Consider the following 12,270-nt stretch of genomic DNA (forward strand, 5'->3'; position numbering starts at 1 on the left):
TACTATTTTAAATATTAGCAAACGGAATCCAACATCATGTAATAAAATAAGATGACCAAATTAAATTTATTATGGAACACAGGATTGATTCAATGTTAGGAAATCTATTAATATAATGAACTGTGCTAATAGATGAAATGGGAGAAAAACCCTATCAATATCTCCATAAATACTAAAAAATCCTTTGACAAAATTCAGTACCCAATCATGATAAAAGTATTCAAGGAAATTTCATTTAATGGACATTTTTCTTAAAATGATAATACATACATACAAACCTACATATATACACACGTATCATAGTCCTGAAGACAGTATCCTACTAAAGTAACACCAGAGGCATTTCCACTAAGATCACAAACAAAGCAAAATGCCCACTATTACTACCATCCCTAATACTACTACATATTAGAGGTATCAGCTAATACAATTAAGAGAAATCAATTAAGAAGAAGATGAACCATGAGAGACTATGGACCCTGAGAAACAATCTGGGGGTTTCAGAGGGGAGAAGGGTGGGGGGAGGGGGAAACAGGGTGATGGTTATTGAGGAGGGCACGTGCTGTGATGAGCACTGGGCGTTATACTTAACTAATGCATCACAGAACACTACATTAAAAACTAATTATGTACTATGCAGTAGCTAACTGAACATAATAAATAAATAAATAAATAATAAATAAATAAATGTGAGCATATGAATTCCTAAAAAGAAGTAAAATAGCTATTTGCAGATGATACAACAATATACCTGGAAGAGTCTAGAGAATCAATGATACAAGTAATTCAAACAATAAAAGAATTCTGAAAATAGGATAAAAAATATACAAAAAGTCTTCGCAATACTCAAATAATAACTATGTAGAAGACATCATAGAAGAAAGCCACCAATTAAAATAACACTAAAGATTAAGTAGGAACAACTTTAATAAGAAATGTATAAAACCTGTGTGAACAAAACCTAAAACTTCTGTAAACCTATATGAGGAAATCTTTTGAAAACTCTTGAAAAATCACAAAACTAGATCATTTAAAGATGTTACCTATGCTTGGATAGGTTGACAAAACAATATAAAAATGTCAATTCTAAGTTAAGTTTCAGTCCAATCCCAATAAAATATCAACAAACACTTTAACTTTCATATGGGCAAATACACAAGAATAGCCAGAAAAATACTGAAAAACTATGTGGAAAAGTGCCCTACCAGAGATTAAAACATATATAAAGACTTTATAATTAAAAGTTTGGTACTTGCTCATGAATTGACAAAAAGAATAGTAAGTAGAATAGAAAGTCCAGAAATAGACCTAATTATTTATGGATATTTAGTATATGATAAAGATGGCATCTCAAATTACTAAGTCAAAGATAGACATTTTTTTTTATAAATGGGAGCCATTGGATAAAAGATGAAATTAGATCCAGACTTCACACCATACACAAAATTAAATTCTAAATGCATCAGGAATCTAAATTCAAATCTATGAATACTTGAAGAAAACATGAATGAATTCCTTTTTAACCTCAGTACAGAGAAAAGTTTTTCTAACTATAATTCAAAAGCAAAAGAAAGAAAGGAAAAAAGAAAGAAAGAAAAGAAGAGAAAGGAAGAAAGAAAGAAAAAATGATAAAAAATCAATAGAAAAATTAAAATTCTGCATGGTAAAAACAAGGCAATAAAAGCCAAAAAAAAAATTCATAAATTTTGAGAAAATATTTGCAACATACATATAAAATAAACAGCTAAATACACTAATCAATTTTGAAAAGATTCTTTAAAAGGAGAGGGAAAAGACCAAACCCAGTAGAAACATAAAGAAAAGACATAACCAGATAATTCACAAAGATACACACACACACACACAAAAAAAAATCCAGAAACATATGAAAACATCTCTACCATCACTCACAATTGGAGAAACGCACACTTAAACCATTGTGAGATACAATTTCTCATCTATCAGACTGGTAAAATGAAAACCTCTAACAATGGATTCTATTGGCAAGGCTGTGGGGTAATAGGTTAATGAGAATGTAACCTGCATGGCAATCTGGAATCTAATAAAGTGACACAAGCACTTAACTTTTGAAATCCCATGTCCAGGAATGTACTCTGAAGAAACATTACCAACAATATGAAAATACATATGCATAGGTAATTCATTGTGAATTGTTAATGGCAAACTGAGAAAAGCAAAATGCTAACTGGGTTTTCCGGTTCTTAAGTACCAAGTACTGAAAGGAAAGGGTGGCCAGGTGCCAGATACCAGTTTCCATTCAGAAATTTAACATTAATACAATGCTATATCTAATCTGCACGCATTATTCAAATTTCACCAATTGTTCCACTTATGTCCTTTTTCTAATCCAATCTAGAATAAGGTGGTGCATCTAGCTGTCATGTCTCTTTATCTTCCTGTAATTAGAAACAGTTTCTCACCTCAGTGTTTGTTTTTCATGACTTTGATATTTTTGAAGAGTACTAGCCAATTATTTTGTACAATGTCTCCCAATTTAGGTTTGTCTGATGTTTCCTTATAATTAAATTTATTTTAGACATTTTTGATAAGAATACTCCAGGAGTAATGCTGTGTCTTTCTCACTGTGTCACATGAGGAGGTATGTGATGTTGATTTGTCCTAATACTGATATTAGTAATTTTGATCAGTAAAATTCTGAGCATTCAGAAGAGGCATAATCACAGCAATAGTAGCCTTAGTATAATACAGAAGTACAAACAGCAACTAGAACATAAAGAAACTAGATCTAGAATTTTGCCAAATGGTGGGGGAGCTGCTGGAACCCTTTCCAGGTCATAGGGGCTGCAAATGCTACAGTTTATGTTCCCCCTCCACCTTGACAGTACAGACAGAAAAAGGGTCTGGGTGCACTAGCCGGCCTACTACCTCAATGAGCCCCAGACCCTTAGCCCACATCAGCCCCAGCCATCCCACCAAGGCAGCACTAGTGTGGCGCCCACCGGGAGGACATCCCTGGTCAGTACTCACTACAGCTCCAGCTGATGCAGCAAGGTGGCACACACAGGAGCAAAGCACCCCAGACCCAGACCCATACTACTCTGGCTCCAGACAGTTTGCTAATACTCCCCCAGCACAGAGTGCTCTAAGAACCCCTGACCCACACCCACCTTAGTTCCAGCCACCCTGTCTGGGTACCCCTTGTGTGGAGCTCCCCAGAACACCCAGCTTGCACCCACTTCAGCTTCAGCTGTCCTCCCAGTGAACCTTGTGGGTAGAGAGCCCCTGGACAGCCCTGGCCCATGCTCACTTCAACTTCAGCCATCCTGCCGGGGTGTTCTCTGTACAGAGAGCCCAGGGACTGCCCCGGCCTGCACCAACTTCAGTTGTAGCTGTCTTGCCAGACCTCCCTTTCCATAGAGAGCCCTGAGACCATCTGAGACCACTTCAGCTCCAGTCATGCTACCAGGGCAGCCCAAACAAGGAGTGCCTGGGACTCCATGCCCATGGCAGCCACAGTTCCAGCCACCCAGCCAAAGTTATTAGGGATACAAAGACTACACGGGATGACCATACATAATACCTTTCCTTCAAGTTTAGAAGTAGCTGTTCTACTCAATTCAAAGGAACAAACACAGAAAATCAAGCAAAATGGGGAGACAGAGAAATATGCTCCAAACAAAAGAACACGACAAAATCTTACAAAAAGAACTAAATGAAACAGAGAGAAACAATGTGCTTGATAAAGTTTAAAGTAATGATCTTAAAGATGCTGACTGGACTGGAGACAAGAGTGGAAGAACTCAGTGAAAATTTCAACAAAGAGATACAAAATATAAGAACGAACCAATCAAAATTAAAGAATATAGTGATATGAAAAATACACTAGAGGGAATCAACAATAGATTAGGGGATGAGGAGATGATCAGGAATCTAGAAAACAAGGTAATGGAAAGCACTCAAGCTGAACAGCAAATAGAAAAAAAAAAAATTTTAATGAGGATGGGTTAAGCAATCTCTAGGATGACATCAAGTGAACAAACATTCACATTATGGGACCCCCAGAAGAGAAGAGAGAAAGAAAAGGGGAGAAAATTCATTTGAAGAAATAATAGCTGAAAACTGCCTTAACCTGGGGGAAGAAAACAGGTTCAGGAAGGATACAGAGTTCCAAACAAAATGAACCCAAGGAGTTCCACACCATAACACATATAATTAAAATGTCAAGGTTAAAGATAAAGAGAAAATCCTAAAAAGAGCCAGGAGAAGCAAAAAGTTACATTCGAGGGAAACCACTTAAGACTATGAGCAGATTTTTCAGCAGAAATGTTGCAGGCCAGAATAGAGTGGCATGATATATTCAAAGAGCTGAAGGGAAAAAAAACCAAGAACACTCTCTGTGGGAAGATTATCATTCACAACTGAAGGAGAGATAAAGAGTTCCCCAGAAAAACAAGAGTTAAAGTTCATCATCACTAAGCTAGTCTTACAAGAAATGTTAAAGGGACTCCTTTAAAAAAAAAAAGGGGGACTCCTTTAAGTGAAAAAGAAAAGGCCATAATCAAAAGTAAGAAATTATGAATAAAAAAGATATAAAATATGATAACAAATACATAAAACGTGGGGGGGGAATGAAAATTTTCTTTTAGAATTTGTTCAAACTTAAGTGACCACTGATTTAATATAGACTACTACATATTCAAAATGTTATATATGAACCTCATAGTAAAGACAAACCCAAAATCTGTAACAGGTACAAAAAAAATAAAGACAATCAACATAACACAACAGAAAGTCATCAAAGGAAAGAGCGCAAAAGAAAGAAACAAAGAACTACAAAAACAACCAGAAAGCAATTAACAAAAGGACAATAAATATATACCTATCAATAATTACTTGAAACATACAAGTAGGTCTAATGCTCCCATCAAAAGACAGGGTGGTAGAGTAGATTAAAAAATAAGATTCAGTGGGCACCTGGGTGGCTCAGTCAGTTAAATGTCTGCCTTCAGCTCATGTCATGATCCTGAGGTTCTGGAATTGAGCCCTGTGTTGGGCTCTCTGTTCAGCAACGAGTCTGCTTGTCCCTCTCCCTCTGCCACCTCACCCTCCCATGGCTCATGCTCTCTCTCTCAAATAAATAAAATCTTTAAAAAAAAAAAACAAACAAGACCCATGGGGCACCTCAATGGCTCAGTCAGTTAAGCATCTGACTCTTGATCTCAGCTCAGGTCTTAATCTCAGGGTCATGAGTTCAAGTCCTGCACACTCCACACTGGGTGTGAAGCCTACTTAAAACAAACAAACAAACAAAAAATGGAAAAAAAAAAAAGTCCCATTTGTATGCTGCCTACAAAAGACTTACTTCAGACCTATAAAAATATAAAGACTAAGTGAAAGCATGGAAAAAAGATATTCCATGCAAATAAAAGTGAAAAAAAAAAAAAAGCCAGGGTAGCAATACTTACATCAGACAAAATAGACTTTAAACAAAGACTATAATAAGACACAAAGAAGGGCATTATATAATGATAACAAGGTTAATCCAACAAGAGGATATAACATTTGTAAATATCTATGCACCCAATATTAAAGCATCTAAATATATACAGTAAATATTAACAGGCATATACAGAGAAATTGACAGTAATACAATAATAGTATAGGTTTATAACACCCCACTTACATCAACAGATAGATCATGCAGACAGAAAAAGAAGGAAACAGTGGCTTTGAATGACACATTAGACCAGATATACTTAACAGATACATGCAGAACATTCCATACAAAAACAACAGAACACACATTCAGTTCAAATGCAAATGGAACATTCTCCAGGATAGATCACACTTTAGACCATAAAACAAGTCCCAGTAAATTTAAGAAGATTAAAATCATATCAAGCATCTCTTCTAACCACAACAGTATAAAACTAGAAATCAATCACAAGAAAAAAAAAAACTGGAAAAAACAAAAACATGTGGAGGCTAAACAGCATGCTACTAAACACCCAATGGGCCAGTGAAGAAATCAAAGAGGAAATCAAAAGACACATGAAGACAAATGAAAATGAAAAGACAACAATCCAAAATCTCTTGAACACAATGAAAACAATTCTAAGAGAAATTCATAGCGATACAGGCTGACCTCAAGAAACAAGAAAAATCTCAAACAATCTAAACTTACACCTAAAGAAACTAGAAAAAGTTCAAGGTTAGTAGAAGGAAGGAAATTAAGATCAGAGTGGAAATAAATGAAATAGAGATTTAAAAAACAATAGAAAAGATAAAGGAAACCAAGAGCTGATTCTTTGAAAAGATAAAATTGATAAACCTTTAGCCAGACTCATCAAGAAAAAAGAGGGGACACAAATAAGATCAGAAATGAAAGAGGGAAATTAATAACCAACACCACAGAAATACAAAAAATTGTAAGAGAATATTGCAAAAAATTATATGTCAACAAATTGGACAACCTAGAAGAAATGGATAAATTCCTAGAAACATACAACCTTCCCAAACTGAATCAGGAAGAAGCAGAGCAGCTAAATATACCAATTACTAGTAATGAAATTGAATTGGTAATCAAAAAACTCCAACAAATGAAAGTCCCTGACCAAATGGCTTTCACAGACAAGTTCTACCAAACATTTAAAGAAGAGTTAATATCTATTCTCCTCAAACTATTCCAAAAAAGAGAAGTGAAAGGAAAACTTCCAAATACATTCTACAAAGCCAGCATTACCCTGATACCAAAACTAAAGGCACTACAAAAAAACTTACAGGCCAATGCCCCTGATAAATATAGATGCAAAAATCCTCAACAAAATATTAGCAAATAACATTCAATGATACATTAAAAGGATCATCTACCACAACTGAATGGGATTTATTCTGGGGATGAGTGTTAATTCAATATTCACAAATCAATCAACATGATACGTCGAATCAATAAAACAAAGGACAAATATCATATGATCATCTCAATAGACACAGAAGCATCTGACAAAATTCAACATGAGTTCATGATAAAAACTCTCAACAAAGTAAATTTAGAGAGAACATACTTCAACATAATAAAGGTCATGACTTAAATGTGAGACCCCAAACCATAAAACTCCTAAAAGAAAATGTAGGCAGTAATTTCTTTGACATTGGCCTTAGCAACATTTTTCTACATATGTCTCCTCCTCTAGCAAGAGAAACAAAAGCAAAAATAAATTTTGGAGACTACACCAAAATAAAAAGCTTTTGCACAGTGAATGAAACACTCAAGAAAATGAAAAGGTCACCTATTGAATGGGCGAAGACATCCACAAATGATATACCTAATAACAGATTAACAGTATAAAGAATTTCTATGACTCAACACCAAAAAACCAAATATTCCATTTAAAAATGGACTGAGGACCTAAACAGACATTTTTCCAAAGAAGATATATAGATGGCAAACAGACACATGAAAAGTTACTTGACATCACCAATCACTGAGGAAATCAAATCCAAACCACAATGAGATATCACCTCACACCTGTCAGAACACCTAGAATCAAAAAGACAAGAAATGACAAGTGTTGGTGAGGATGTGGAGAAAAAAGAACCCCTGTGCACTGTTGGTGGGAACATAAAATGGACCAGCCACTGTGGAAAACAGCATGGAGGTTTTTCAAAAAATTAAAATAAAAATACCATACAATCCAGTAATTCTGCTGCCGGGTATTGACCTAAAGAAAATGAAAACACTAATTTGAAAAGATATGTGCACCTCTATGTTTATCACAGCATTATTTACAACAGTCAAGATAGGGGAGCAACCCAAGTGTCCATGGATAGATGAAGGGATATAGATGTGATAATATATATATATGATGGATAACAAATATATAAAGATCAATCGATTGATCTATGATATCTATCTGATATCTATCTATGATGGAATATTACTCTGCCATAAAAAATATGAGATCTTGCCATTTTTGACAACATGGATAGACCTAGAGGGTATTATGCCAAGTGATATAAGTCAGACTGAGAAAGACAAATACCAGAGGATTTCACTTAGATGTGGAATCTAAAAAGCAAAACAAACTAAAGGCAAAAATAGACCCATAAATACAGAGAACACACTGATGGTTGCCAGAGGGGAGGGGTAGGGCAACAGACAAAATGAGTGAAGGGGAGTGAGAGATAGAGGCTTTCAGTTATTGAATGATTAAGTCACGGGGATAAAATGTACAGCATAGGGAATATGGTCAATGGTATTTAATAGCATTTTATGGTGAAAGATAGTAGCTACACTTGTGCTGAGTGAGCATAACATATGGACTTTTCAAATCACTATACTGTACAGCTGAAACTAATATAACATTGTGTGTCACCTATACTTCAATTTTAAAAATATTATACATACACACATGAAATGACAGTAATTCTAAGGGGGAAGAAACAGTCTCATTTTCTTCCACTGATACCATGTATGTCATGATATTATCTAAGAAAAAATAGTTTAGTACATTTTCTATTATTTACAAAATGATCTTTCATTTAATAACTACTAGGTGAGGGGTGCTTTCTTACCTCTTAAAGGGAGCAGCATTTTTCAGAACGGTCTCCACCTCTGCAATATTTGCTCTGGCGAGATCTGCTACAGTAAGAAAGCCAGAAGCATAGAGGAACCTGGCTCGCTGTGCATTAAGTAAGGACACCCGGACCAGGTCACACAGCTCCCTCTGGATGCCAAATGTAAGACGCTTCTGAAATTGAGAAAGTAGTAGTTCCATGTTGTGCCAGCCCAGGCGGTTGGAAAATACTGTAATCATCCCTAGAATAATCATAGAATGTTTAGTGAATTAAAATTCTTTATAGATAATTCTCTATTTCTTTAGATTTACTTTTGTTTTGTTGTGTTGTTTACTTGCGGAATTGTAAAGTTTAAGAGGCACAAAGTGTAAGTTAACAGGATGGTAGACACGTTAAGGGCCTAGCTAATTGGTCAATAAAAGGGCTAAACACATTAAATGTCACCTATTCTTAATCATGAACTTGATATCTGAAACAACTGAGGTAGAGCATGTTAACACAAAACAAACAAAAAGCCCTCACTCGACTTTATTCCTCTCTCTCATTCTTTCTTTCTTCCTTCCTTTTTTTAAAGGAAGAGAGAATTCTTAAAAACAGGTGAGGGACTTTTTTCAACTACAGAAAAATAAGAGAGTTTATTTAAATGTTCAAGTGCTGAGAGGAGTACAAAAAGCGAAGCTCCCCATTGATATTTTCTTCAAGGAAATGTTGCCTAGCACAATAGCTATTCCCTCATGAAATAAAGAGGCAGAATAGCCAAGGCCAAGTCATTAAGAAAATCACTTCCCTATGAGAACATTCACCCTACAGGCAATTTGAGATCTTTCATGCCAATGAGTTGAAGAGTCTCTCCCTTCTTATGACCTTCTCCTCCCACCTTTCCCTCGGTATGCTCACATATGCACACACCTTCACAATGAAACCTTTTACACATATAAATCCACACACTCTCCAGCAACCCAGGGCTTATGAGGATTTCTTGGTAAAATCAGACCCAGAACTGTTTGCCTAGCTTAGAGACAGGAGTTTAGTTTTATTAAGGAGAGACCAGTGCTTCCCTAGAGAAGAGATATTTAGAACAGTCCAAGAGAAATCCAGAAATTCCTATCCATTTGCCATCCTCCTACTCAATAACAAATATTAATCAGTAACTTGATGAGATAAAGGAAACTGTTGACAACTTAGTGTCTATTTCTTCCTGTAACAGGGAAAACGGAAAAAAAAACAAACAGAAAGGGAGGATGGTCAGCAGTTGCTAAGTAATAGAGGGGGACTAAGGTCCAGACACTCAGCTAGCTGCCAATCCTCTGGAGCAGGATAACTGAACCCAGAGAAGCCACAGTTTTGGTGTTCTGATGATGACAATTAGGCTTCCCATGATCCCCTCACTTTTAGAGAAGTCTAAAATAAAACGGAATTTGAAAAAAAAAGTAATCTTAACTTGACCTCAAACCACAGAGTCTCAAATAAATGTGGAAACCCTTGTTTAACTGACCTGCATAAACAGCAGCTGACTGTTGTAAAGACTGAATCTGTCCACGACTGCATCCGTATTTCTGGTTAATTTCCTTTAAGGGAACTTCACTGATTAAATCTAATAGCACAAGACTGGTAAAAAACCTGGAAAGTAAATCACCATAAGTATGTAAGAGAGGTCTACAATGAAGATATAACATATGCTGAGAAACAAGAAAGAAGTAAAAAGGCAAGAGAGGATTTATACACTCTGAGAAGATGCTTAATAGGATATGGATTAGTGGACAAAGACTGAGCTCAATGTTTATCAAATAAATTCTGACATACATTAGTACTATAGCAAAGCAAGGAACTAATATTTATATAACAAAAAGATCTCCTCCATATTTTAATATTGCTAACTAATTTCAAGAAATAAGACTTGGTTCAAGAAATAGAATGGCACAAAAAATTAAAAGAACATTTGATACACAGTTATATGATCACCTACTCATATATCAAAAAAAATGAGAGAATTTGAAAAACCAGTATTGACTTGAACAGCAATAATGCCACAAATAATCCAAGTATATAAATCCTTATAAAATTTACATTTATGTTATAAATAATTTACTAGAGACTACCATTAAGAAAATAATTTTATTATATTTCAAAGAAGCTCAGTGATTCAATTTCCCCATCTGAATCTTTTAATTTGCTCTTCCATGGTAATAATCAATCATTTATAATAATGATACAAAGCATATCCTCAAATGAAGCTATGCTAAGTTGTCAGTTCTAATTCAAATCTTTAAGGAAAGGAAATAAATAAATGTTCTACTTTATTTTTTTAAGATTTTATTTTTATTTATTTTGACAGAATGAAAGAGAAAGAGAGAGCACAAGCACAGAGAGAGGCAGACAGAGGGAGAGAGAGAAGCAGGCTCCCCGCTGAGCAGAGAGCCTGACGTTGGGTGTGATCCCAGAATGCTGGGATCATGACCTAAGCTGAAGGCAGATGCCTAAGCGACTAAAACACCCAGGTGTCCCTTAAATTTTCTACTTTAAAAGGTCTTCATCTATAATGGCTTCTAAACAAGCATTAAGGGAGAAATTGAAATATTGATAAATTCAGTAAACACAAGAAAGTGACAATTTACTCAACCAAAACTTTGACTTTATTTTTTGGTTAAGATTTTACTTATTTGAGAGAGTGAGTGTGAGAGAGCACAAGCCGGGGAGAGAGGCAGAGGGAGAAGGAGAAGCAGACTCCCCACTGAGCAGAGAGCCCGATGCAGGGCTCCATCCCAGGACCCTGGGATCATGACCTGAGCCAAAGGCAGATGCTTAACTGACTGAGCCACTCAGGCACCCCTAAAACTTTGATTTTGATGATAATGAAAGTGACTATAGTAAACTGAACAACTACTATATATCCAAAACTGTTTTAAATACTGGACAGTCAAGGCTCCTTGGTATTTACCTTTTATGGATGGCCATCTGGCGTTGCTGTCTCTCAGTTCTGGCTATGACTTTTCCTTTCACACAGCGAGCCAAGAACCCTTCTTCAACTCCCACTAGCTCTGCCACCCGTTTCATAGAAGTTGGCAATTTCTCCCATAAACAGAAAAATTGATACCAATCAATAGTAGTCCACTCCTCAAACATAGGTGTAACCTAAGGGAAGAAGCATCATTCATTAGCTGAATTATTGCATTACAAAAGGAATAAAACTATAAAAGTAGACTTTATATTAAAAACAAAGGCCTCAGCATTTGGAAAAATTTCTAAATGTGATAATATCTCATTTATATGGAAATTTCATTTATTCACAAATAACTCAATAACCAAAAGAAAAGAGACCACTGAGCATACGAACTGGATTTTACAGAATCCAAGAACTTTAATCACAGACACTTTTAATCTCAACATTCTGACACTAAGTACAATCTTAAGTATTTTCTGATTTCCAAGAAAGAATCAGGATCAGGAGAAGAGAAAACGGAGGGAAGGAAAGGAAGAATCAATATTCACCATTGCTATATTATCTAAAATATCCAGGGTTCAACAAGAACAATAAAAACTATGAGACATGAAAAGAAACAGGAATGTGTATCCCAAACACAAGGGAAAAAGCTTGCAAAAGAAACACCTTTGAGAGATTCCAGATGTTGGGAATGTCAAAGACTTCAAAGTAGACAAATATGGTCAAAGAACAAAAGAAAAACATGCTAAATGAAGTAAAGGAAGGTATGA

At 35.5% G+C, this 12,270-nt stretch overlaps 1 protein-coding gene across 10 annotated transcripts in view; it reads right to left on the reverse strand.

Annotated features, from left to right (window-relative positions):
• POLQ (DNA polymerase theta) overlaps positions 1-12,270 on the reverse strand; it is a 123,643-nt gene that overhangs the window by 71,155 nt on the left and 40,218 nt on the right. For all 10 annotated transcript variants that reach the window (XR_010413357.1, XM_064596716.1, XM_064596685.1 and 7 more), the window contains 3 exons: positions 11,498-11,691; positions 10,055-10,179; positions 8,557-8,800 (listed from right to left, as the gene is read on the reverse strand). Coding sequence is in view for 9 of the 10 variants with exons in the window: in XM_064596716.1 (XP_064452786.1) it covers positions 8,557-8,800; positions 10,055-10,179; positions 11,498-11,691 (563 nt within the window). In the remaining variant the exon portion in view is untranslated. The remainder of the gene's footprint in view (positions 1-8,556; positions 8,801-10,054; positions 10,180-11,497; positions 11,692-12,270) is intronic.

The sequence above is a fragment of the Mirounga angustirostris genome, unplaced genomic scaffold (genome assembly GCF_029215605.1).
Source record: "Mirounga angustirostris isolate CCGP_5_RB_7025 unplaced genomic scaffold, mMirAng1.0.hap1 SCAF_1, whole genome shotgun sequence".
In the NCBI taxonomy this organism is placed as follows: domain Eukaryota; kingdom Metazoa; phylum Chordata; class Mammalia; order Carnivora; family Phocidae; genus Mirounga; species Mirounga angustirostris.